This window comes from Triturus cristatus, chromosome 7, assembly GCF_964204655.1.
Source record: "Triturus cristatus chromosome 7, aTriCri1.1, whole genome shotgun sequence".
In the NCBI taxonomy this organism is placed as follows: domain Eukaryota; kingdom Metazoa; phylum Chordata; class Amphibia; order Caudata; family Salamandridae; genus Triturus; species Triturus cristatus.
Window position 1 is genome coordinate 549,409,453 of NC_140590.1, and position 26,740 is coordinate 549,436,192.

General features: G+C 47.4%; 1 protein-coding gene across 1 annotated transcript; it reads right to left on the reverse strand.

Moving 5' to 3' along the window:
* Positions 1-605: 605 nt before the first annotated feature.
* Positions 606-16,398, reverse strand: LOC146810083 (avidin-like). Its single transcript, XM_085614405.1, has 4 exons — positions 16,276-16,398; positions 10,699-10,909; positions 1,081-1,195; positions 606-756 (listed from the first exon to the last, which is right to left on the reverse strand). Exons 1-4 carry the CDS (start codon positions 16,339-16,341, stop codon positions 684-686), a joined length of 465 nt encoding a protein of 154 aa, XP_085470531.1. The 5' UTR covers positions 16,342-16,398; the 3' UTR covers positions 606-683.
* Between the last annotated feature and the right edge of the window lie 10,342 nt (positions 16,399-26,740).

Below are 26,740 nucleotides of genomic sequence, written 5' to 3' on the forward strand. Positions count from 1 at the left end.
CGGTCAGCATCAAGCAACGCGGAGCAGACTGCGCTGGACCAGGTGAAGGTGGTAGAGCTACTCCTTCACACCTGGACACCCGCGCAGGTCTGTAGACATTACCCTCGTGTGATGGAGGGTCTCAGTCTGTGGGTCCCAACATCTGACCTTAAGTCAGCTGAGGGTTTGCACCCCCCCCCCCCGGTAATCTGTTCATCTCAGCCTTTTCCTGCTGACTTCTTCGGTCCTCTTTCAGGTTGAGGGCACGGGGTGGAGTCTAGGGAGGGGGACGAGCAGAGTTAAATATGGCACCATACTACAGGTTAGAGAAGGAAACTACATTCAGACCATTTCGGAGTGTAATCCGTGCTTTCTGAAACAGACTAAACCGCCACAAAGGTGAAGCCAGAATCTATGATTCACGTTAATCTCACAGGGGATACCCAAATGAAACCCCTGCAGGTGATGTGGACCCCTGAAGACTGGATGGAGGGCTGCTCATGGTGAGAGGGCAGCCAGGGACGTAGATTAACCGGTTCATTTTTGGGGGAAGCAGCCCAGAACTGGATCAGGCATACACCATTCAATGGTGCCCATTGTAATTCAAAGCAGCAATGACACTTCAGACCAGAGCAAACATACATTTATTATTATTAGCATTGGGTTTTTTTTTTTCCAACAAAAAAAAACATTTCCCGGCCAATTCATGGATGTTCATCCAAATCGGAGTCACAGATCCAGCTTTTAGTCACGGGATGGAAGACATCCTCTCCAACGCTGCAAGAAAAAAAGAAAAACATGTTAGCCAACATTCTCCAGCACAAGCAAGGTGGTTCCAGTGTATGCTATGCAGCATAAGAGCACACCCCCCATGAACATAACCCATGAGGATGCACCTTGGACTCCTGTGTGCGGCTCAGAGCCCCCCCACCTTCTGTGTACAAAGCACAGATCGGACTGGGTGAGGACAGCAGAAGCACAGGAAGCGCGGGGCAGAACAGCAAAGAAACATTCTCAATCATGCCTCAGCATTACTACAAACAGGCACCAGACTACAAAAATGCAAGCTCAAGAAGCAGGCATGTGGAGGTGGCATCTCACCGGGTGGCCTTCCAGTGATCCTCCGCACTCATAGGGGACCTCAGGAGCCACATGGTCTTCAGAACCGGGGGGTCCGACTTGCAGAAGCACTGACCGGCCCACGTAGTGACCGCACCTGAAAGCGACAAGATAGATCACAACTATAGGATGCATAGCCAACAGCCCCCTCTCATCCCACTTAATTGCTGAAAGTAGCAAGATCTGCCCCAGACCCACCTCCTCTCTATGGACTGATGAACAGAAAAGGTACATCCACATATCGGCCTGGACCAAAGTGCCCCCAAGCCATTCATCATGGCTCGTACAAATTGGGCATGCACGCCCCCAGCCACTAAGTGCCAGCCCTTCAGGCCATCTCAATGTTCCGGCTAGAGCTGTGGTAAGAAAGCAGAAAGCAAGACCCTTACCTACGCGAAGACCTCACCACCCATCGTTCCACCATGCTAAGGTTACATGGTGCCCAGGCCCATTGAGAGAAGGTTCTGCAACCTTTCAAAATATAGAAGAGTCTTTGCGATTGACAACTTTGCCAGTTTCCACCCCCCCCCCCCATTAAATCTGGCTTTTTAGCATACCCACCGTTATCTAGCTAAATAAGACTATTTCAGCTGTACAATTCCCCTGAGACCCTCCCTTCCGCTTCTTTATGGAATACAGAGTGCTTATCTCCTGCAGTTCGTATCAGTAGCATTACCACTGTGCCTATCTTCAGTAGAAGCCCAATGTTCTAGGAGTAACCATCTTTTACATCACAATAACACCAGAACAAACCGAAAATTGCACGTCTGGCAAGACTATAAATAGTATGTGGAATGTGCGCATGGCAGATACCCAGCATATCCACCCCAGAATAACATACGTTTGTAAAGAGCGTGTTCATCCCAAATGGTGCTGAATGGGTTATTAATCACACTATGGCACCCAGATGGTAGGACCTCAGTGATGCCAAATGCACATAAAGGGGTGGCAAGAAGGTTGGATTTATAACGCACTAAAACCATCTGGCCGTCAGAGCTTGTGGTCAATGTCTAGCTGGACAGGTGAAGTCTGTCATCTTCGTGATGCTCTATAGGACTCTGCAGGTACAGAGGGCCAGCTGCTGGAGCATTACTGCCACCACCTAACCAGAAATCAGGTGATCAACCCAATCTCCTCACATATGGTCAGGAACTAGAAAGAGGTTCCACTTTCCAGTGTCTGCTGCAAGAGCAGGAGTGTCACCATCCCCCAGAAGTGGGATAAGCAGGATGAGCAGATGAATAGTCTGCCAAAAAGAACATACAACATGGAAGAACAATGTTCTTACCGGTTCTAGTCCGATACCAAATGATCATCTTCCCTACATACAGCTCAGCCAGGACCTCCTCACCACACACCATTAGCCCCTTCCCTGCACATGAATCCTCTCCAGTGGGGTCCCAAAATACTTTCTAATCTGAGGCACAAGACCAGTTTCACCTCTTCAAACAGACTTTCAGAACTCTAGCTCCTTGAAAGATTTGGCATCATGCCAGTGACATGTTGACCCATTCTGCACACTGGGTTTCTGCAAATATTTAATTGCAACTGGTTTCCTCCAATACGTCCCACAAACCCCCCAAAGCGCTACGAGGCTATCAAAGGGCAGTTACTATCGATTTACAAAACGAAAGATTTAAGGTGGCAAAGGTCAGAAGGTAGTCACCACTTCACAAGCGGTCAGGGGCGGGACTACTGTCCACTTTATCTGCAGGCGGCTGGAGTAGAGGCCATCTGCATTCTTCCACATCTTGGCCAGGACAAAAAGCTGGTGTTAGGATCACCGCTTAGGCCTGGTACCAGAAGGATCATACCTCTACAGGTGGGGATTGTAAACATTAAATAAAAAAATAAAAAATCTTGAATATTTTCTCGATGGGACAGTGCCCTCATCTTTAAAATATGTTTTCCACCTGTTTTTTCAAAAGCATCAAAAAAAATGTTGGTACTGAAGTAGCAAATGTAATGACTACTGGGCTTCCACTAGAAGACTATTCTAACTAATGTTCAGATCAGCCTCTCCCCAAAGATGGCGGATGTCATATGGGGGGGGGGGGGGGGAAGAAGAGAGGGCGCAGAACAGTATTGTCCCACTTCAAGGCAGCTGGGTTTAAGCAAGAATAAATATTCCACCCACAGGTGTCCTGGGGGAGTTGGAAATATTGTGAACAGCGGCACTGAAATAATTTACAAAATAATCCAAGACTCAGTGCTGCCCACATACCTACTCCCAGTTTGTACAATCTGAGGGGGCTCACATCTTCAATGTTATGCATGCAGCATCCCGATGGAGGGTGATCTCCACATTTCACCTCAATGCAAAAGGATACTCAGCGGAAAGGCCGAGGCCATAAAGTGAGATCTGGTGTACATATGAAGTAAGAAATGGGCAAGTGACAGAGGGAAATCCAGAGAGCTTCCGCTGTATCTAGACCAGAGGCTTTATAAAGCAATCCCTTGGACCCACAGATTCTGGGGTACAACAGTAATGAGGCCAGGACAGACTTCACTACTTGCCACTTGACCCCAGTACATGGATCCTGCACATTTGCCAGCTGGCAATGGACTCGATTCCAGTCCATTGAGGAGAGAAGGACCTGTAAAATGATAAGATACATTTAACAATGGTCACAGTAAGTGCATCTAGAGCAACAACGTGGATTTTGGGAGGAGTAAGTGGGAACATGGTCTACTGGACAGGCTGCATGCCACAGTGAACATGAGAAGGGAGCAGCTAAACCTCATGGCACTCACAGCTCCTCCATACTGGGGCTCTTGTCTGTTCTAAAATACAGGAACTTAATCAACTCTGGAAGGGACAGGCGCAACTACTAAATAGAACGGGAATTTGCTAGAACAGTGACTCCTGCACAAAGGAAGAAACTTTATAGGAGTTACACATCCAGTCTGCCCAACATCCGGACATCAAGATTTCAACGGGACTGGCGCATAAGCTAGGTCTCACCAGGTCTGTGTTGGGGCATGTGAAATAAAGGTTTGTTGCACATATGGTAGGAGAAAGCAAAGAGGAGACTTTTTGAAATATTAGGGGGTGGGGAAGGGAGAGAGGGGAATCTTTGAATTTAAAAAGTCTGGCAACAGGCAGCTTTAGCCGTGTTGCTAGTGCTCGTGCGATAAGCAGCGCCACAGCATTTTATGGATGATAACACGGTCTCTGACTGGACATTATAGCTTTGGTGATGTTGAAAAGTAGTTCCACACTGCACAGCAGAAACAGTTCTAGCCCTGGTAGGCGCTGCCCACAAAAGGCTCACAATGTCACCAGCTTCTCTGGCCCAGCCTCGCCCACTGCAAGCCGGCCTCTGCAGAGCTCCTCACACAGTGCAAGCCCGTTGCCTTGGCCAAGGACGGTTTCAGACTATATCCTACCATAAGTCGCAGGAGAAATCGAAAAACATTAAATACCAAGAGAAGTTAGAGACTCAATTTATTAGGGACTTAACACTTCGAGGCAACACCGATGGCTGCGAGGGCCTGGGACCCATCTGTGTAAATACACACTGAACCCAAGCAAACTTTAATTCAGGGCAGTCCGCTGGCCCAGACTGCGATCTCAGCAGAGGACAGAGCGGACGCCGCCGCCTGGTAGGAGCCGCCAGTGGAAGTTTGGTGGCCCAGACGCAAGCAGCGAGTCACTGCTCCTTTCGTGTAGGGCAAGTCAGGTGGCGAGTGCTTGATGGAAGCCGATAGTGTCCAGACTGTACAAGAGCGGTAGTTTCTATGCTTTCTTTCGTATGATGTTCCAAGAGCCGGGCGAAGGTTTTAATAAAAAAAAAAAAAGTTTTCAAAGGGCCTGCGGCAGCGGAGTCTAGACCCTAGCGTGGAAAGGTCATTCGCTGCCTGGACGTCACTTGGGGCAGCTCTCCAGAGTTCACCCTCCGCTTGAACGGAGTGCAGACGTGCCGTGCAGCAGCACAATAGGAGACCCTGAACAGGTTACGTTTTACGCCGTTACACCCGGGGAAGCTGCGGGCTTGCTTAATAAATAATGTCATCGGGTCGGTTTCGCATGTGCAGCAGACCGTGTGCCCGGGTGTAATTGGTGCAAGTTATTCTTCTCGGAACAGCTGCGACTTGCCCTTTTAGTGGGCCTCGGATTACAAGTCGCTGCAACAAACTGTGGGTGCGCTGCTGATCTGTGGCTGGGCCCGCGTGTCTGGCGTCTCGGGCTGGGGACTTCCACCAGGACCCTCCCAAAAAAAAAAAAAAAAAAAAAACACACCACAGGCCAGGAGCACCTTCCCCGTTCACTTGCGGGTTAATCCCATCAAGCCAGGCAATGGGTGTCTTGAATATTGCACGTGAATACATAGAACACGAAAAACCTGAGTTCGCGCATGAAGTGCAGAAAACACGCTCATTAGTGAGCGGGGATCGACTCCTTCCCAAGGTTCGCAATCTCCCGCTAATATATTTAACTGAGACATTCAGAGTTAAAATGCATAAGCCTTAGTCACTCCAAAAGCATAAATAAATACATTGGTTTGTGAAATACAGCCCCTGGAACTGTAGGAGTGCTCCAAGGTGACAGGCATGTAAGTATTTGTAACCTGCAATACCAAAGCACCCCCGAGAAGGGACACTGGTGTGGCCCCTTCTGCACTATAGATCATGCGAAGCAATACAGCGTTCCCTCATTTGCATGGAGGGTGGTCCCATGCAAATGAGGGAGCCCATTCCAGTGTGCCCCCGTTGTAGTACAGGCACTCATGCAAGGGCAAAGAAGCTGTCTGGAGGCGCACCCATTTCTCATGGAAGATGAACCGATTTTGTCCAACTTTGTGTGATGTCCACACATTGGGATAACATGCAAGCGGCCCCAAGAACAGCCAGGCACCCTCTTGCAGGTGGTTACAGCAACACTACACTTAGTTTAAAGAGGGATCGGGAATCCTCCCTCAAGTGAGGTCAGTTCCCCTCAGTGAGGCACAGCTACGGTTTTTACCCAGCAGAGTTTGCACCCGTGCAGAGCACAGCACATTTAGTATAATCCTATGCACAGTGCAGAGCGCGCACAGAGGTAAGCGTGTCCAGGGCTGGATCATGGACAGCTGCACTGGCCAAGAGCACAGCCGAGTACATGGGGCTGCAGTGAAGAAGGCACACAATGGACTCCATTTCGTCACGTGAATGCATGAACTGCAGATCGCAAAGCACGAAGACTGCGGCAATCACGGCTTGAATCGCGATAGCTGCAGTTCATGCATTATCTGGAAACTGGAGTTAAATACACGCACTTTAGACAGTTCGAATGCACGAGTGCTCGGCCCAGCAGTCCAACTCCACAATATGGCCAGGTGCAGAGGATTCGTCGGGGCCACAGTAATGAAGTGTTGGAAGCTGGCTTTTTATGTAGCGCACCCGAACGAGGAAGTCCAGGTGACCCTTCTAGGCTTACATGAATAATAATCCCAAATGCTATGTGGTAGCGTGGGCGAACACTTTACGTTTGTCAGAGGGTAGCGTTAAGCATTGGTTTTACACAGTCAATTGAGAACCTCAAAAAATAGACCAATTTAGAAAAAAAAAAGTTTTAAATGTAATTTGACAAGATCAGAATCAGGCAAGTACTTCGATGTTTTAGCTTTTTACAAAACAAAAAAAATTAAAAATCACAATGGTCAGATTTTAGGCCTAAACTTCGAATGCAGCAATTTTAGCCATTGGGAGCAACAGTCAGACGACTAGTAACAGTACACTTACAGGACTGTTCTTCTAGACTTAAGGCAAGTAGGGGCCAAGGTCCAAGACAGCACCATCAGTTCAAGTGTACCTGCCCAGGGGTGTCCAGGTGCAGAGGTGCTCTATACAGTGGGAGCCTCTAACACTTCACGCTAAAGTCAATGCAAGAGTACCTACAAGAAAAAGGCTGCGGGTGGGGACTGGGGGACCAGTCCGGCAGAACCCAAGAGGAGGGGGGGGGGGGGGCTGGAGCTTGGCTCTTGAGGGTCTTCGGATGACAGACATTGCCAGTTTACGCGAGTCCAGGCTGGGTAGCTCGGCTGCAGAGGTGTTTTGTTAGGCGGGTCGGAGAGTTAGAGGTGCTCGCACTTATTGGTGTTCCTGCAGAAGAGGCTAAATGAACACAGCAGGACCGCTCTTGTGGAGCTGGCCTATCAAAACCCCCTCGATGTGCAGGTACGTTTTGGCAGTGTGATGTTTTGACTAACACAAACAAGCCTTGGTTGCTGCAAGCGATCTCTAATTACTACATCAAATGGTTTGAGAAAAAAAAAAAAAAAAATTGTGTGGAAGCAGCAAATACCTCAATATAGCATTATAGCCTGCTATAGTGGGCTATACTGCCTGCTTCAGCATTATAGTCCCAACTTGAAGGCAGTGACTAACAAGGGAGCGGGTCTTTAGCGGCTGGTATAAGAACATTTCGCCCCATGAGAGTAGAACGTCCTAATGAAAAGAAAAAAAAAAAGAAAACTAAGGCCTCCTGAAGACTAAGGGGGTTGAAACCCTGCCACCCACAGTGCCAAGGCTGTTAACCATTTGAACATTCACAGCAAGCGCTGTAGAAGGAGGCTGAAGTCAGCCCCTGGTTCTCCGAAAAACAGCTTTTCCTGGTTCAGCTGAGCCAGGGAGCCCCAGGAGCGGAGCAGAGCTGCCCCTGCCTCCTCCCGAGGATCCAGTGACCAGGGCCAGTTTTAGGGTGGTGGCACCAGTGCAGCCACACAGTTTGGGGTGTGAAGTGTTTAAAAACAACTTGTGGGTCGAAAAGCACGTGCTGCACCGTTTGTGTCCAACAGTTTTCAGGCAACAATGTACATAGAAATGCTAATGATTAATATTCCTGCTGGGGAGAGTTGAAGTTGTCCAGTGGCAGTTTCAGACTGTAGCGCAATGGGTTAACATGCCTGCAGCAAACACGTTCCACGTAGATCACACAACTGCATTGCATGTGGAAAGCTCAGTGGGTTACTTTTGGTCAAGGAGATGCTGGTTACTTGCAGTTCTGTTACAATCCTAATGTAGCAGCATATATGAACTATCAAAGAGCTGTATGCAAACTGCAGGGTTAGGTTACAGTGTTAGGTCTCAACCCCCCCCGTCTTTCATTATCCTAATTGTGCTAAAAAAAAAATTAAAAAAAAAAAAGTGTTTGGGTTGAAATACTTTATTAGTAAAGCCAGCCCTAACCAAGTGGTGCATTTTAAATCCTGAGTTTGTGCTTCTCTAGACAAAAGACAAAATATACTTCCTACTAGCATAGATGGCATGCTATTCCTACATATAGTAATCCTTAGTTTTATGAAACAATGCCGATAGACTTCATCACACACATGATTCACTGTCTCTGTATAACGTGTGGGATGTAAAGTGCTCCAACACTACACTGGTAGGAGCATCACTATAAAACGAATGAACTGCATGCGAGGGGCCATAGAGAGCCGAGGGGCACTGCTGGAGGGCAGTAGTGAGGGAATATGTGTAGAAGGAAGTCATGGGAAGGGGCAAAAAAAAAAAAAAAAAAAAAAAAAAGGAAGGTCTCACATACCACCACCAGAGCCAATGCCAGCCTTGCCAGTAACCCAGCTGCAAGAGCAGTGGGGGCGGGGGTCAAGTCTCGAGTGCCCCAATGCACAGGCTCTGCCTTTTGTTTTCCCCTCCAATCCATCTATTTTGGAGAAGCGGTGTATTAGGACATTGTATAGTTGAGAGCGGGGGGCCTGTAGTAGGTTTCTAGGCCGCTGCTGCCCCATGGTCTCAATTGAAATCTCAACATTCCAATGTTCTAGGGCTAATTGAGCTCTTGCAAAATATTTGCGTCAGAGGAATATCCCTCCATTATCCACAGTAACAAAGTTCCGTTTAATTAGTCCACCATAAAAAGCTTTAAGGGATTGTGTTTGTCGACAGTCTACTTTATACCATCCACAGGTTAAAGGTATGGTTGAAAGTTTATCGAGTGTCCCATAACAACTAAGGTAGATGTTACAAAGGCACTGAAATCTCCTGACCTGGGCTCACAGGAACACGCTGCACATTTACCAAAGACACACCTTCTATACTTCTAGGTACAGTCCGAGCCATTGGTGTTCATTTTGGATAGAGATGTTTAACACGCACCATTTTGATAAATTAAGGATATCCAAAATAGAATCAAATTAACTCAGTAAAAGTATAAAAAGTATCAGGATAACAAGCCACCTCCAACATGTGTTAAACGGGAAGAATGCGATGAATGTGAAACAAAGGTTGCTCAAGGAGACTAGTTTAGGCACCAGGAAGACCTAATTCGTACATTAGTGGTTGGCTTATTTCATGCTAAAATGAGAACTGCCACTTCGAGTTTCCCCAGTGACTGCAAAACTTTAGGGGTTCATCAACGTTCCGCTTTCATTACTCTTACAAGTATGGGGAAACATTACGATGAGTTGTGGATTGCTTCAGCGTGGGATGCTTTGGAACATTACGAATAGCGAGGCCATATCTTTTCGGGTCGTGTTTGGGGTGGTTAGCTACGCTCTTTGCCAAATAAACATTCATCATTACTGGTGTGGTCTCATTTCGGGATCAATGCACTCACAAAACATAAATTCTGCTGCAGGTTTTCAAGTCGCGCACAAACACATGCTTCATCGCAGAATGAAGCACAGCAGCAGGGTTCTCCTACAAAGGCTCAGGGAGTGCTCTAGGACCAATCATTGACACGCGGGCTGGAATGCAAGGGGCCAATGCAAGAATGGAAGAGCGAAGGGGAGTGTGGCAGATTAAATTATGGCCTAGAAAAGGCAGAGTGAACCAAAGCAGAACCAAGAGGCTCACTGGTTGTATTCCTCCACCATGTTATTTGCAGAGTGGACATTTACCAATGGAATGGAACCGATGTCCAGGTAGGGAGCCCAATATATGAACCTCCACCTTGAGCCAGCCCTGTGGAAACGCGTAATGTGGTGGTGGTAGGTACTGCTAAAGATGCAGAATTAAAGAGGCGTTGCGGGCAGCTTGTGGATTTACTTTAGTGGTTATAGCTTTAGAAACTGCAGGGATTACCCAACTACAAGTGTATAAAGTATACTTCAATGAAGACTTCACATCAACCCCCCCCCCCCGCCTCTCACCCCCACTGGGGCATGGGCTGTGGTTCATGCCCTTTGTTAACTTGAATGCACTAGAGGCCAGCACCCACCACAGCAAGTAGAGACCCTTCTACCTCCATTAGCCAAACCCCCGCTAGGTGTCTCATCAACAACCTCCTCTTGTATTAGAGTACGAAGGATCACCTGAAAGGCTCTCAAGCTTGACACCACTCCTCGACATCACTACCTGGTCAACAGAAAAGGACTACTTTACTATAGTTCCACCCAACACTGAATCAGGGCCTCCCAAGTGGACATGTGGCTCTCATTCAAAGGAAGTGAATAGACCAGCATTACAGGATTAACTGTGGTCCCAGTAGACCAGGCCAATCACTCCACTTTCAGTTAGGACGGACAACCCAGACTACTCATGTATGCGTGCCATGACTTCCCCTTATGATTGAAGTAGTCCTGTATCTTAACACCAAATGATAAAAAGCATCACACCATCACAACCCCACTCATTCCATAGTTTGGCCATACATACCCCCGCTCCAGCAGGCGGAGAAGGCTACAGTCGGGTCTTCTCCAGGGTTACGTATTCCAGTCACTGTGCCCATCTTGTTCTTGCCCGCAGCCCCCTTATGAGTCTCCACAGCTGTGAAGAAGCATCCTCGAAGAGAGGGTCCATCCTCAGAGAGCTGGAGGAGTGAGCCCAGGCTGTTCTTCCATGAGCCAGTCATGTTACATGTTCTACCCTAGAGAAGAAAAGCATAATGTTCAATAAAGGCTGCAGCGCCCATGGCTGTTCCGATGCTGGGTGGGGCCCTCCACTGTGCCAGAGCTTCTGAACCCCACCTTGCAGCCACATTGTTCTTACTGTCCTGGGCATGCACGGCTTTGCAAATACACCTCATTCTTTACCTGCTACAGTGACACCAAATCCAGACCAGGTATTAGTGTTGCTCGGCTAATTTAGCTAGACCCCGACGTAGTGATCTAATGATTACAGTATGGGGACTCAGGACCCAAGTAAAGGTAAATGGTCATAATAAGTGCCACCCTCCCCCCAGATAAAGTCTGCCAGGAACAGGGCTTGGAATGCCAGGAAGTGGACTAAAGAGGCTTACCCAAGAGCTTCACATTGGTCTCTGGTGAAAAGAGGGCCCCCACTGCTTGTGGAAGACCCATCTACTAGCTTCGTGCCTAGAAGAATTACAGCAGTGCTTCTAGTTACACTCACTGAATCCTTATCAAGTTACTGTTAAAGGCCCACTCCAGGGCTTGTATTGGACCACTAGCGAAGCCAGGCTTACCATTAAGTTTACCGTACAACTGTTTAAGAAGGCAACGCTCAGATCTTCCTTTTAAGTTATTGCATTCTGGTAGTTATAGCCTTGATGCCCATCACTAATCAATTCGCTTCAAACAGGAATGCAAGTCCAGTAATGCCAGACCCGTGCAGGTGCCATCACCCATCCCACCAGTATTGACCTCTTAAAATATCCCACGCCAGGGTGCATTCCATTTTCATGCCACTTTACTCCCTGTAGTCCTCAAGGGCAAAATTATTGTAAGTGGCAGAAAAAGAGAAAACTAAACAAATCATAGCACGACATGGGCTCTCTACCTCAGCAGATTGCGGTCCAGGAGAACAAATTGGTCATAGTAATTTTTGCAAGTAAGAATACCGCTTAAATGCGTTTTTACGTGGTAATGCTTTCCTATGGAGAACAGAGCATATACTGCATACAGGCATTTGCAAATGATTTTCAGGGGTCCCCTTTAGGACTTAAAGTGCTAGGGGGCCAAGGTCCAAAGTACCACCAGCAGTTACAGTATACCTGCCCTGGGGTGTCCAGGTGCAGAAGTGCAGGGCAGGTTGGTAGCCTTGCACGCTACACCTAAGGCAGGGGGGGTGGGGAGGGAGAATGCACCCATAAAAAGGCTGCAGAGAGGGACTTGAGGACAAGTCTAGGAGCTCAGTTTGTGGGAGTGCTGGGAGCAGGAGAGCTCAGTCTTGTCGTGGACCCAGGTTGGGTAGCTTTGGTGCAGAGAGTTTTGATCGGCTGGTGCCCGTGCGTCAAAGGCCCCCACGCACTTGGTTAGACCGGCAAAGGGGCACAAATCAGGACAGCTGGGCCACTCTGATGCAGACGTCTCTTGTCAGCTGCTCGGTCTCTGTAGCGTTAGAGTGTGATTGGACTCAAACAAGCTTTGGATGCTGCAATGGGTCCAGTACCCTGGGTATTGGTGCAGGGCAGCTCCAGTTGGTCCTGGCATCATCTCGCTTAGTGGGGTGATGGATCTGACCTCTTGGAACACAATAACATCTTCCTGGAAGGCTGCTGTGTCAGTGAACCTGGTGAACAGCAGAACGGTGAACCAGCGATTGCGGTTGGTGCCTGCAGGGAAATGGCTCCTTCACTTCAAAGGAGATGCTAACCGCTGCAGACCCTCCAAGACTATTGAAGGCTGCACAGCTGCAGAATGAGTCGGGTTGTCTCAACTGTCAGGACAGGAGCAGGTAGGGTTTGGCACAAGAGTACCAGCAGTCTGAAGTTCTTGCTTCTTTGGCTTTGTTCTCTTCCTTTTTCGATCAGTCAAATCTGAGTTCCTGGTGTCAAAGGGCCACCTAAATACTCAATTTAGGAGTGTTAAGGAGAGCAAAAAGGTAGTAGCCAATGAGCTACTTACCCTTGGGGTCACTCCACAGAGTAGGTAAACCCTACTTATTGGGAGTGGATATAACCCTGTCCCAGAATTCCTATTTCCATCAAAATGGTGGAACCCTTCTTTGTGGAACACCTCAGACAGACCACCTTAGGGGTGTGACTGGCCTAGTAGTGCTCCATGCCTCCTGGCATAGCTAATTTCCCACCTGTCCTGGTGCCAAATGGGTCCTGGTGCCAAATGGGCCCCGGGCAAGAGGTGGCATCTCCAAGGTTGCATATTGAAGACTGCAGAGGCTTTGAAGACCTTGCCCTTGGTATGCAGATTCACTAGCCATCCAGCTGGAGGAGGTGAGAACTCCTTCCTCCGGAGCAGGGTCTGAAACAGGTCTGTGGTGGCAGGCTGGATGAGATCAGTCAGCCAGCACACTAAGAGCCTGGTAGGTTTAAGGGTCACCTGAAAGATGCCCTCTGGGGGCATGTTTTAAGAAAACCACTACTGGATTCAGTACTGATTTATAAAAACAAGGTGCTTGATACCAAACACCATAAATTTCAGTGAAGCCATCATATAGTTGGGAAACTCGTAATGACCACTGCCCAGTACATATACTTAAGGTGGCTTTCCTGTTCACCTGTACTAGCTAGCAACTGAATTAGACAGCACACGGGCATACCTGCCCAAGCAGATATGTCCTCACATGTAATAATGCACCCAGTCTTAGGGCTGTATGGGCGATTTACATATATCCCATGCAGTGTATGTGCGCATGGTACATAGGGTGTGTAACATGTCCGGTTTTGATAAGTCTGCAACATTTCATGAAGCCTGCAATAGCAGTCTGCACAAGTTTGATGGTGGGTGGCACTATACAGGCTGCAGCCCTTAAGGACCCTCTTTAGTACACATGCCATAGGTATCAGGGGTACTATTAGGGACTCACAGGGGTGCTAAAGGTCTTGCCAACTTGGGAATAATTGCACAGTTACCTTCTTTTAGGGAAAGAACACTGGGGACCTGGTTTGCAGAACCCAGTGCACTTCAGTCAAAATTGCATCAGATAACAGGAAAACCTGGGGCTGAGCAGGTAAAAAGGGGGCACTTTGCAGCACTTCTATCTTGCTGTCGCCCACTGATTTCACTCAGCCGTTACCTCCTGCTCTCTGGTTTCCCTTTCCTTTCTCCACAAGTATTGAGCCGGTACCTCAGTCCAATTTCCCACAGAGTGCCGTTACTTTGTCTCTTCACAACTCAGGCACGTGGACTAAAGCTTGCAATGGTGCTTCCCCCACAATGTAGTACTGCACATGCAGAACTTTAAGACAGCGGTGGCTTGCATTGCGTCATTTGGACAAAGGTTTACTAAAAGTGCGCAGCGTCGTAGTTTCTTGGCGGATGTCAACTCCATTGAAAAGGTTTCTTCCTCAGATCTTGATTTTTTTCTTCCTTGGGTTAATTTTAGTTTCTTTTCTTCCTTGGGTTAATTTTCATTTAGTTTCTTCTGCTTACCTCAAAAAGATATTAAAATACATAACATTTTATGACGATTTTTTCCATTTTAAAACACTTTCTAGAACACTTTAGCCGGCTGCATTTTATTACATTTGATTGAGACTTTGACCTTACTTCGTCCTTGCGGGTGGCTCGCTCTTGCCCTGTCAGGAAAGGGCTGCCACTCGCTCCCCTGGGTAGGGGCCACCTGCTGTACCTAGAGATCCCTGCCTGACTAGCGCCAAACTCCGCTTTGCAGCAATGACGTTTGCAGAGCAGGAGCCATGTTGGAAGTGTCCACTTTGCAAACTTCTTCGTTCGAAGACAACAACCTCTCAAAGCGGGGGTTTGTTGTATCGGTACAAGTAGGCCCAGTGCTCAGCAGCCTGAGAACTGCGCGAGGGCCACAAACCTGTTCCCTGGCCATGTTGGTCAACACAGGCACAAACGCAGCGCCTGGAACCTGCCCTCAATAGGGCCACTCTGACCGTCACTGGGCCCAGCTGGAGCTTCATGCAGCCCACCCAAGTACCCCTGGGTTAGGAGCTTCCGCCAGCAGAGTCTCCGCCCCCAGTAACAATGCAGGCACCGCCCCCCCCCCCCCCCCCAAAAACAGCGGGGACCACAGGTGCCGAGTGACAGGAGGGCCACCGGTTGACAGCTTTCCTTTTGCCAAGCTCTAAATAAGCTCAGTTTTTAAAGGTGTTTCAGTCTATACCTACCGTCGCCTTCATGTTCACTGCCAACCTCCCCCCCCCCCATTTTGGCAAATCTATACCTCTGGTTGTAAGCTGCTCTTAGACCCGGAGCTGACCGACTGAGTGCTTGCTGCTCTCAGTATCTCGCTCACAAGGAGGAGAGGCTGCAAGGCCTCTGCTGTGAATCAAAGCGTGCCCGACAGGCTGCACACAAGTACCCGCAAAATGTGTAGTAGTGGTGCCTATCGCTACCTCCGCCCCATGTTCATTAAGCAAAAGGATTGATAAAGCAGCCAATGAAACACTCGCTGCTGAAACATGCGCGTTTCTGCAGGTCGCCCGTTTAAAGGCTGGCAAGGTACAGTCCGTCCTCTGTACTTCCAAGTGTACCATCAAATTGCATCATAGAACAATGTGTTATTAACAGACAGTGCTTAGAAACAACACATTATGAGGCACTATACAAAACAAACTACAACAAAGGGCCCTTTCAGCTACTCCGGGCCAATGGACTTTACGCCCTTTGTCTAGTCATGTCCCCAAGCATGGCGTTCTGGGAGATGAGGTACTGTTTTTTTTCCCACTCGATAGCCATTAGGCTGACGATAATGATTTTAGTAGACATTCATATGACACCAACAATCAAGGACGTCCCTATGTTTTGTATTTGCTCCCCCCAAACTATACCGCGCTAAGAAAAGGGGTAGATCGCTTTGAGACAACTCTTTGGTTAGGCTTTATAGATTAAGTAGCGTAGGTGTATTCCATCGTAAGGTGCTGTATTAAAAAAAATCGAGTTTTACTTATCCAATTTCTAGAGCTCTCGTGGTTCACAGATTTACGCGTGCCTAGCCCATTCAATCCAGGTTTCAGTTTGGCATTCTGAGACTTTTAGTTTCAGGGTTTATATTGTAATACACAAGACTACAAGTCCCAGAATGCACAACAAAAGCTCGGACTGTACTGTCGTCCCATGCACGACCAGGGAAGCTTGAGTTCTGCGTTTCTATAACAATTATCACACAAACACGGTCAATGTCGTCGAAACACCTAACGCTAGTGGGCTTGACCCGCCCTGTGAAATAATTCCCACCACTACACCTTAACCCACCCCACACGCCAAACCTCCACCTACAATACCAATAAAGCAGCCACTATGCAAAACATTTCACAAAGTTCTGTAACAAGAGAGAAGCACCCCTCCATCTACTAAACTTCACCCATTCTTTCTACAAAGTAGCACAGCACTGCCAACCATTCACCTCAGGTGTGCACAGGATCAGCTGGAATATCAGCAAAAAACTGACGGTGATCAATAGCGCCATCATAAAGCCAGGCACCCAGTAATGAACAGGGCCGAGAGACAGACTTTTATAGAGGCAACGTCACTGAATGGGTAATTAGGCTTGAGCATTCTGATTGGTGACTCTGATTTGAAGCATATGATCGACTAGTCGAGTCCAATCTGATTGGTGAATGCGGATTTGGTCATCTAAACTACACGGTCCTCGGAACCTGACTGGTGACCCGGCCTCAGGCCTCTGATCTGCAAGGCAAGCTCCGGGCACGCATGAGACGGGTGTGAGAGAGGCAGTAGTCATTCGACTGGATAAGTAGCCTTGAAACGTCTCACTTGTGAGGGAAATCATAATAACCCGACTTATTACTCATGCTTCCATATACGGGTTCCAGGATTCGTGATCTGGTTCGAGAGGCAGGGATACGTTTGCCGAGTGGCTTCTTCAGCCACCTGATTGGTGAAGCGGGGACGGGCACTTGATTGCCAAGTTCGATTCCACGCCGGACGCTTCGGGTGTAGCTGCGGCGATATCAAGCGTTGATTGGTGGATTCGGCGATCTGATCGATTTATTACATAATGACCATGGACAGGGCCGGCTTTAGCGCTGGTGGCGCCCTGTGCGACAATGTTTGTTGGCGCCCCCCAATGACCACCTCCGTCAGGGATTCCCCCACTACCACCCTTCAACAGAGCCCCTCAAGTCTCCGTAACTACTCTCTCACATATGCATTACATTAGTTTTATAGGTATCAGAACCTTTTACATCACACATATTACACAGAGACAATCAATCCAGGGGCGTAGATAGCCCTTTGGTTGCCCTGACAGTCACTGCAGATGCCGCCCCACGGCGGCCAAATAAAGAGTGGGGGGGAGGATTGCCGCCCTCAGACGGCAGGTAAGCGCGGGGGAGGCCGCCTCTTCTAAAACTCGTGCCACCTGGGGCGGACCGCCCCCCTTTACCCCCTACTATGCCACGGAATCAAGCAAACGTGTAAATCAGTGTATGGGAAACGTTACATAAGACAGGGGACTACAATAGGAGTCATGTCATCCATACTTGTAGGCAGTATAGTTCAAGAGTGCTTGGTCTGGAGAAGCACAAACTTAGAATATAAAACTTAACACCGTGGTTGGGGGTTCTCTTTAATAATAAGTATTGATTTCTGCCCAAATGAACCAATTTTGCAACACTGGGATAATGAAAGACCGGGGACAAAATCATAATTCTCTAACCTATACCATGCACTTTTCATGCAGCTCTTTGATGACAGTTAATTGCTCACTGTTCTACATTAGGATTTTAATTTATAAACTGCAGGTAACAATAGAATCTCTCTAATAAAAGCAGTAACGTACTGACTTATTTACATGATATGCTCTTTCTTGCCACAAAAAAAGTAATACTTTGCCACCAGTGTAAAACTGATGGTAACCCATTGACAAAGGAGACCTTGAGAATGTAAATAATATTATAATTTAAGATCAGGCCCTGGTTCCACGCACCACTGTCTAATCTTAAAAAAATGAAACAACAAGGCTTCTTTCTTTTCTTTTTAAATGCTTCCCTTCTTCCTTTAAGGAAAATGGGCTGCATAAAAAAAAAGCTTTATTAACAAGCATTGGTAAATGCATTAGGTTTCGCAAATGTCATTAGTAATAAGCTGCTTTTTGTTGTAAGTTGTGGTTTACTGAGTATTTGTGCAATATAAGTTACAGTAAATCTGTTATGACTTGTTTATGTACAAAAAGGCAATTTATTGTGCTGTTACTGGTGGTATAGTGTAGGTGAGTAATAGCAAAACTTTGATTAATGAAATGAAAGAGGGAAATAATAGAATTAATTGATGTAATAGCAATATTATATGTTTAAAGGAGTTCTGCTAACATTTGGGCTTGGTGACACTGCATTCACAACAAGGAATAAATCAGCCAGGTTGCCCTCCACTCAAAGGTTCAATCAAACACAAAAACCTGACAGTTTTTTAGTACATATAGGATTTCCTAGGGAACCAAGGGGTATTCTACTAGAGTCTCCCACTAACCGCTAGTTAAAAAATATTACCAGTCATATCTGGTCCAAAGTGTCTCTTTTAAAAGCATACAGTTACCAGTTTACCCCAGTTACATCCATCCCCTATACTTAAAAGGGTGTCTGTAAAGAAAAAAAAGTTGTGAAGGAAAGAAAGTACCTCACGTAAGCGTCACCAGGGGAGCTGCTGGTTGCTCACCAGTTTGCCCACGTTTCTCATCATCGGTAACTTTCTTATCCGTGAAGAGAAAGAAAAAATGTCCAGTGTAAAACGTAAAAGGTGAATAAATGAATAGAATAGAATATGCACAGAAACGTCTTGTGTCAACAAAAAGACCCCGTCGGTGAGAAAGAGTCCCCACTTTTCTCCAATTAAAATAGAGTTATGACTCACACAATTCTGTTTTATTCCATGGTGTGAACATACTCAAATTTAAAACCAGACTGCATGTTTCAGACCACTTTAAGATGGCCACTTTTCTTTACAGCAATTTCTTCAGGGCTCGGGGCCAGACTTCACCACACTGGATCTTAAATATTTAACCCCGGGTAACAGGTGGAGGCCATCAACATTCGTACCGGCGGCCCACAATTTTGAAGGGGAATCCTTGTTTCATAGGACCCCTGCAGCAAAGTCCGTTGCCAACCGTCTACCGAGTTTCAGATGTGCAGAATGCTGCCTCTCGTGCCAGCCTCCTGAAACTGCACCTGCTGCACCATTCAAATCATGCCTGCAAGATAGCTGCACTTGTGACTGCATGTTTAGTAGTAAAATATAGCACTATTTGGTGTTTAGCGTAGCTATGCCAACTTTTGGTACGGTGCGACTCCACCTTCTGACCCTATTGCCTGTAAGCTAACTGCAATTGTGACTGGCTGTTTAGTAGTAAAATAGTGCAATATTTGGTGTTTCAAGGGGTTCCTAGAGCTTTGGGCCCCGGTGTCACTGCACCTGCTGCACCATTGAAATCATGACCCTAGTGCCTGCAAGATAACTTTCTTGTGACTGCTTATTTAGTAGTTAAAATATAGCAATATTTGATGTTTAGAGGAGTACTGACAACATTTGGCCCCGGTGCCACTGCACCTGCAGCACATTGAAATAATGGCCTAGTGCCTGCTAGATAACTGCACTTATGACTGCCTATTTAGTAGTAAAGTTTAGCAATATTCTGCATTTAATGGTGTCTCTAGAGCTTTTGGCCCCGGTGCCAATGCATGTGTAGCACCATTCAAATCAAGCACTTTTTAACTGCAAGATAACTGTAAATGTGTCTGCCTGTATAGCAGTAAAATATACAGATGGAGGGCTCGAGGGAGGGTGGAGAAAATCAGGGTGGGCGCAGACTCTAGTTAATTTTACTGTAACGATTTTAAATAATCGAACAGTCAATACATTTACTTACTTACTAGTAAAATATACCAATATTAGGTGTTTAGAGGAGTTGTGACAACTTTTGGATGTGGTGCCTCTGCATCTGTTGCACCATTCAAATCACGACTCTGTTGTTTGCAAGGTAACTGCACTTGTGACTGCCTGTTTCGTGTAGTAAAATATAGCAACATTAGGTGTTTAGTGGGGCGCCTAGAGCTTTAAATCCTGGTACTACTGCACCTGCTGCACCATTCAAATAATGACCCTATTGCCTGCTAAATAAATGCACTTGTGACTGTCTTGTTTAGTAGTAAAATTTAGCAATAATCTGGGTTAGGTGAGGTCCCTAGAGCTTTTGGCCCCAGTGCCACTACACCTGCTGCACTATTCAAATCAAGTCCCTTTGAACTGCAAGGTAACTGCAATTGTGACTGTCTGTTTAGTAGTCAAATATAGCAATACTAGGTGTTTAGAGGAGTTCTGACAACTTTTGGGCCCAGTGCCACTGCACCTGCTGCACCATTCAAATCATGACCATGTTGGCTGCAAGGTAACTGCACTTGTGACTGCCTGTTTAGTAGTAAACATGGCAATTTTTGTGTTTAGTGGGGTGCCTGGAGCTTATGGTCCTGGTGTCCTTGTACCTGCTGCACCATTGAAATCACGACCCTGTTATCTGCAAGGTAACTACACTTGCCACTGCCTATTTAGTTGAACATTTTAGCATTAATCTGGGTTTAGTGGGGTCCCTAGAGCTGTTGGCCCTGGTGCCACTGCACCTGCTGCACCATTCAAATAAAGTCCCATTTACCTGCAATGTAACTGCAATTGTGACTGCCTGTTTGGTAGTCAAATATAGCAATAGTATGTGCTTAGAGGTGTTCTGAAAACTTTTGGGCCCGGTGCTACTGCACCTGCTGCACTATTTAAATCATGCCCCTGCTCTCTGCAAGGTAACTGCACTTGTGGCTGCCTGTTTAGTAGTGAAGTATAGCATAGCTCTTGATTATTAACTTTATTTTTAACGTACAATGTTTATTACAACATTTAGAATTTTATCATAATGACCAAATAGATTAAGTTGGAAAAATCCATCCCATAATGCCTACAAAGTGCAAATAATGGTACTGGGGCATGAATAGGAAATGCCACAAACGTTCTAAGGCTAAAACATCTGCTTTAACCAACTAGGTAATAAAAAGCAAGAATTCCAGCACACTGTTGGAAGCTGTCTGCCTTTTCCCTGGGAAGATTTTTTATCTTGACAGTGAATAGGGCTTAAATGGTGTGAACAGCTTTATTAGAAGTATCGTAATTGTGCTGTGCGCAGCCAGGGGAAGTTAACAAAAAAAGTTCCACACAAAAGCGAATGAACACTGTAATTCGGGTAAGGAACTAATAAGAGCCCCCTTTTAACATATGTTAAATATGAGAGATTTCACAAGCACAGCACAAGCGCTGTGCAGGCGAAACCTAAAAAGCAATCGCAGACATGGTAGTCTGCTGACCTCAACAGGCCACCATCCCTGTGATGGCTGGAAATCAGGGCCGGACTGAGAACCGAAACCGTCAAAGTGCTCGGCCGCCCCCCCTGGGGTGATGGGGGGGTGCAGCCGAGCAGTTTTCGAGGGCCGGTTTCGGCCGATTTTGTTACAGGGGGCCGATAATGTGGACCCCCAATAACAAAAACGACCCCAGTGGCCCAAAACCAGCCCTCACCCCAGCAGCCAACCGGGGAACCTCCCGGTGTCCGCTACTGCCAGTCCGGCCCTAGCTGGAATTCCTATTGGGTCGCAAACTGCAACCTACCTTATTAATGTTCATGAGGTATGTCGATTTGCGACCCACAAGGAATCCCTAAATGAAACTCAATGAGTTTCATACATTAGGAAATCGTTTATACATCTGGCCCCATGTGAATAATTAGTTTCAGGCCCTCATCCCTTTTGGTTGCAGAGTTGGACCTTAGAGACAGTTGATAAGTGAGACACATATTTTCTCTGTGTCCTGGGGTAAGAGCAGAGTATTATGCGAGGTCTTTATTTAAATAGGAATGCTCAGATTAAGTACCAGAGTGGAGTAGAGTGATGCAGTCTTGTAGACTGGAATGCAGTAGAGTGTCGTGTAGTAGTGTAGAGTGGTGTAGTGGTGTAGAGTTGCAAAAAGTGGAGTAGAGTGTCGTGGGGAATGGTGTAAAGTGTTGTGGAGTAGAGTGGCGTGTCAGAGTGGAATATAGTGTCAGAGTGGAGTAGTAGAACGTTGTAGAGTTGAGTGTCATAGAGCAGAGTGTTGTAGATTGTCATAAAATGGAGAATTGTAGAGTGTCCTGCAGTGGCATAGAGTTGAGTGACGCAGAGTAAAGTGTCATGGAGTGGTGTAGAGTCGAGCCGAGTAACCTAGAGTGTATTGTAGAGAATGGAGTAAAGTTTTGTGTGTTGAGTGGAGTAAAGAGCATAGTGTCGTACAGTGGAGTCTCATGGAGTGGCATAGAGTGAAATAGAGTGGTGTAGAGCTGAGTGGCGAAGAGGGGAGTGTCGTAAAGTGGAGTAGAACTTTGTTGAGTGGAGTGTTGTACAGAGGAGTGCCATGGAATGGTGTAGCGTGGAGTGACTCAGAGTGTCAGAGCGGAGTGTTGTAGAGTAGAATGGGGTGGGATGGGGCGGGCTGGCATAGAATGGAGTAGATGCATCTGTTACTATACTGTGTCTCAGAGTCTTCTTTTGAAACAGAGCCCCCTTCAGGAGACTTTCATTATTGCACCACCGTGCTACTGATTGTGAGGCAGGTGTCTTTAGCTGAAAAGTGTCTTCCCAATTGTCAGTTTTTAGGACTATTGGTCTTCTTGACACTGTTGCTGGGGTCTCATGAAGAGATGGGCATATGGAACAGCGTAGATGCAGGATGCCTTGAATCCTTGGAAGGAAGCAATCTGGCGAGCTGACAGATTTTGGATGTTTTTCAACAGATGACACTCCTTTTGAATAGATGACACTCTCTGCTCCGTAGGACACACACTTTTGGTCTCTCTGTTTAATTTGGCCCCCACAGATATTATACTGTACACCAGTTGACTTATGGATTTGTTAATATTAATTTGTAGTCCCAGTTTTTGTATGAGGTTTGCAGTTAACCAGTTAAGACTTGATTTTCTTTCAGTTGAGTACATGCTTTTGGAAAGCCAGTCGTCAAGCTAAGGGAAGACAATTATTTTTCTTCTCTGTAAACTAGCTGCGACCACTGCAACGCACTCGGAGAAGGTTTGTGGAGCAGATTTTAGACTGAATAAAGGGCGGTATTATAGGAAAGTATGATCTTTCTGCAGGGGTGGCTACTCTGCTATGGCGGAGGAGCGTCGCCACACTGCTTTTAAGCAGTGCATTGTAAAGGAAACATAAAATGAAAACTTCGAGTTATTATCATTTTATGTTACCTTTGCAGGTGGGCGGGGCTGCTCTAGGGGTAGGGGAGAAGTGGTTTGCCCACTTCTAAGTGCACAATGGTTGTTTGGTTGTCCCTCTTGGGCCACCCAAACCAGCCATGGGCACTTCCCCATTCTCCATGCAGGCTGCATTAGAGCCTGCATGGAGAACATGCCCAGACCCCCATTCCCTGCTGGAGTGTCGAACCAGGCTGCTCAAAGCCAATCAAATTGCAGCGTTGTGATTGGCCAGGGGAGCCTGGCTGTTGTCCTGTGCCTCAGTCTGAAGAGGAGAGCAGGAGCAGGGACGCGGAACCCGGCGCGGCAAGGTAAGAGTTAATTTTATTATAATTGTTTTTAATTGTGCGCACCGTTTCGGTACCCTCGTCATGTCAATTCCTCAGCGCACCCGCCCTGCCACCCGCGAACTATGCCAGCCGCCACTGTCTTCCTGGCATATATACCCCCACTTTTTGCCAGGTGTAAGTATGTTTTGACCGTAGTTCACTGAGATCTTGCTAACCAGGACCTCAGCAGCAGTGCTCTCTCCTCTAAATTTGATGGGAAGTACTTTGTACACCCCACAATTGTTATACAGTGGTACCACTGTAAGCCTCTAGTATATGGTACTGAGGTACTCAGAGCTTTGGTACTCTCATGGGCTGCAGCAAAGGGTGTCTGCTCAGCTGCTAGCATAGTCTGTGTAAAATGGTGCATGTACCTACCACTTTTGATATAAGGTTTTCCTTATATCCCGGTCACTGCACTTTTAACCTATAAGTCACCCTTAGGTAGGCCCTTTAGTCCAAGGGCAGGGTACATGGCTCTCAGTGTGTGGGTATCCTTCCATGAGCAGAGGTACCCCTGCATTTTCCTCGCATCGTAAGTGCAGATAAGCCATTTTAAGGTATGTAGTGGACACTGGCAAGTCGAGATGTCCAACTACATAATGTCTGCCCAGAATCTGGTCATATTTGGTATCAAACATGTTGGAATCATGCAACTACTCCAATTGCAGTGATAGTTGCATAATACCATGTACTGGAGGGCTCCTTAAAGAACCCTCCAATACCTACCTTTGTAGCCTTACAGGGTATGCCTGCCAGCACGCACTGCTGGAAACCCTAGAGAGTATTTTACCCCCTGCTGATGAGCTTAACTCGGGCAGGGGAAGCTGAAGAAAGGATTTACTTTCTCTTTTAGAATTAGGTAGGGTAGGGGGCGCTTCTGAGCGCAACAAGACTGAATTGAAGGGCACATCTGACTGGCTAGGCAAGCTGAGTAGCATCCCTGACCCCACCTTATAGTTGGGTCACCGCAGAAGAGGCCATTCCCCTTTTTAGGGTAACTTAAGGGCTCCCCTGAAGTTGGGTCCTTAGATTTGTCAACATCTTCAATGACAGTAAACCTGTCTTCCTAAGATCGTTTAAAGACTTTTCTGCTGGTGGACACTGAAACTCTGCTGCTTCTTCGAGTCAGGACTAAAGACAAGACTGCTCTCGGCGGGAAGATTCCTGCGGCAACTTTGTCTCCATTTTCTTCAAGTTTCTGAAATTCTGTGGCCGTGCATCCTCCAAGTCAGCAAGGACTCCTTCTGCATCCATGCAAAAAGGAATCTCCCTTGGAGTGAAGGAGTCCCTTCCCTGCATCTGCTGGCACTTCCACGTCGACGACCGGTTTGCTGATCCTGTTGCCCCAAGGACATCGCCTGGCTCTGCAACACATGTGGTGGTTTGTTGGCTCTCCAGAGGCCTGACCAGTCTTCCTTGCAACTTGGGCGACTGCAATTTTTCTCCAGCCAATGTAAACCACCTTCCTGTGCTCCGCATCTGTTTGTCGTTGCCAAGGCTTGTTGGATTTCTTCACTGAAGATCTTCAAGCTCCAATAAGCCCCAGCCTCCAGTATTGCACAGCTCCAAGAACGGCATCCTGCATGCATCCTCTGCACCGGGGGCCTCCATTTTCTGTGTGCTGCTGAGGCTTCCCTGTTACTCCCTGTACCTGTTGACAGATGGTCCTCAATGGGGCTTCAATGATTCCTGCTGGCTCTCCTGCATGCTCGGGGCCTGCCCTGACTTACCCTTGCTGGGTTAGTCCCAGAGACCTTGCTGGTCTGCATCCAAGCATCTTTTTCTTCAACCCGACTGCTGCGGCTGCCAAGGCATGTTGGTGGTCCTGCAAGCTATTGGCCTTTCTGCATTCCTCATCTGGCGTGGGACAGCTTGTGGACAACCCTTGTGCTCCTTCATCATCTTCTGGGCTCCACAGCTGCTTCCTGAAGACCGTTGTGCTTCAGCAAGTACCCCTGACAAGAGGAAGCATTGTGCTCGTGCTTTCGTGGATACCTCCAGGTGGTTTGGACTCTGCCCCCTCTGCTTTCAGGTACTTCTCATCTAGAATCCACATTTGGGTTCCACCATCCTGGTCCATGAGTCGCTGCAGCCGCTGGACTTCCAAGATGCTCCATTGGTTCCTACGGGTGGTTCTGACACCACTTTGCCTCTATGCACTGCGCTGCCTGGTGTAGGTATCCTAGTTCCCTAGGTATCCATGGGTGGGATGGCTGTCCAGCCTCTCTTGCTCCAATTGGTGTCTTCTGGGTCCTTTGGGAAGGGTCCTGAAACAAGAAAATACCAACCGCGACTTACCCTGTGTTATCATATGGAAGTTTGACCTGCTGCAACCACTCTGCATCCAGGTGCTTTGAGGTCCCTAGCTACTCACCTTTGTGGGTTCCTTGCGTCCTCTGGGCTTCTCCATCCTTGGGTAACCTTCTCATTTTGGTACTTACCTCTTATACCACTTTGTTATATATGGTTTGGCCCTCCATACAGGGCCCCATATGTTTTCCAATGCTACTTACCCGTTTCTAAAGTATTTCTTGTGTGAATTTGATATCTCTGGGTAGGAGATATACCAAGTTAGGTATTTTTTTTTTTGAAACCGTTTATTACAAAATTAAAAAAATATACAAAGATGGGCCTACAACCTTCAGGCCGGCCGCTAGCAAGCAAAAGGAGCATGTGATACAAACAATAGCGCGCATGCCGCGGCAAAGGGAAATGCGCAGGAGTTAGAAGCGGTGGTAGCCACGCCATCCGGACCCCACATAACGGTTTCATTTTAATATAAATAACAACAAAAAACAAATCCACAAGGCAACCCACAATCGGAAACAGCGGCATGCGCTCCCCTAGAGGGGGGACCCTACCAATCCATAGGAGTATCAAGGGGGGGAAAAGGTCAAGACGGGGATTAGGTGGACTCAGTGCCCAGAACCGGGGAGATAAGCTGGCTAAGGGGACGGGGCCGGTGACGGATCGGGCAATAACGGCGGGGTACAGATTCCCCCGCGGTAGGCGTTCCAGGGGCCCCATACGTTCACCCATGTCCCAGGCTTACCTCTCGCAACATACACCACCTTTTCCCGAAACATGCACCAATCCATGTTATCCTTCCATGCCGAGACAGTCGGCGACCTCTGGGAGCCCCACAGTTGAGCAATGTCGCGTTTGGCCACCATATATTCCAGAGTCACCCACCGCGTCTGCGGCACCGAGTAGTCGGTTGGCTCCCACACATTCAGAAGGCATCTCCTCGC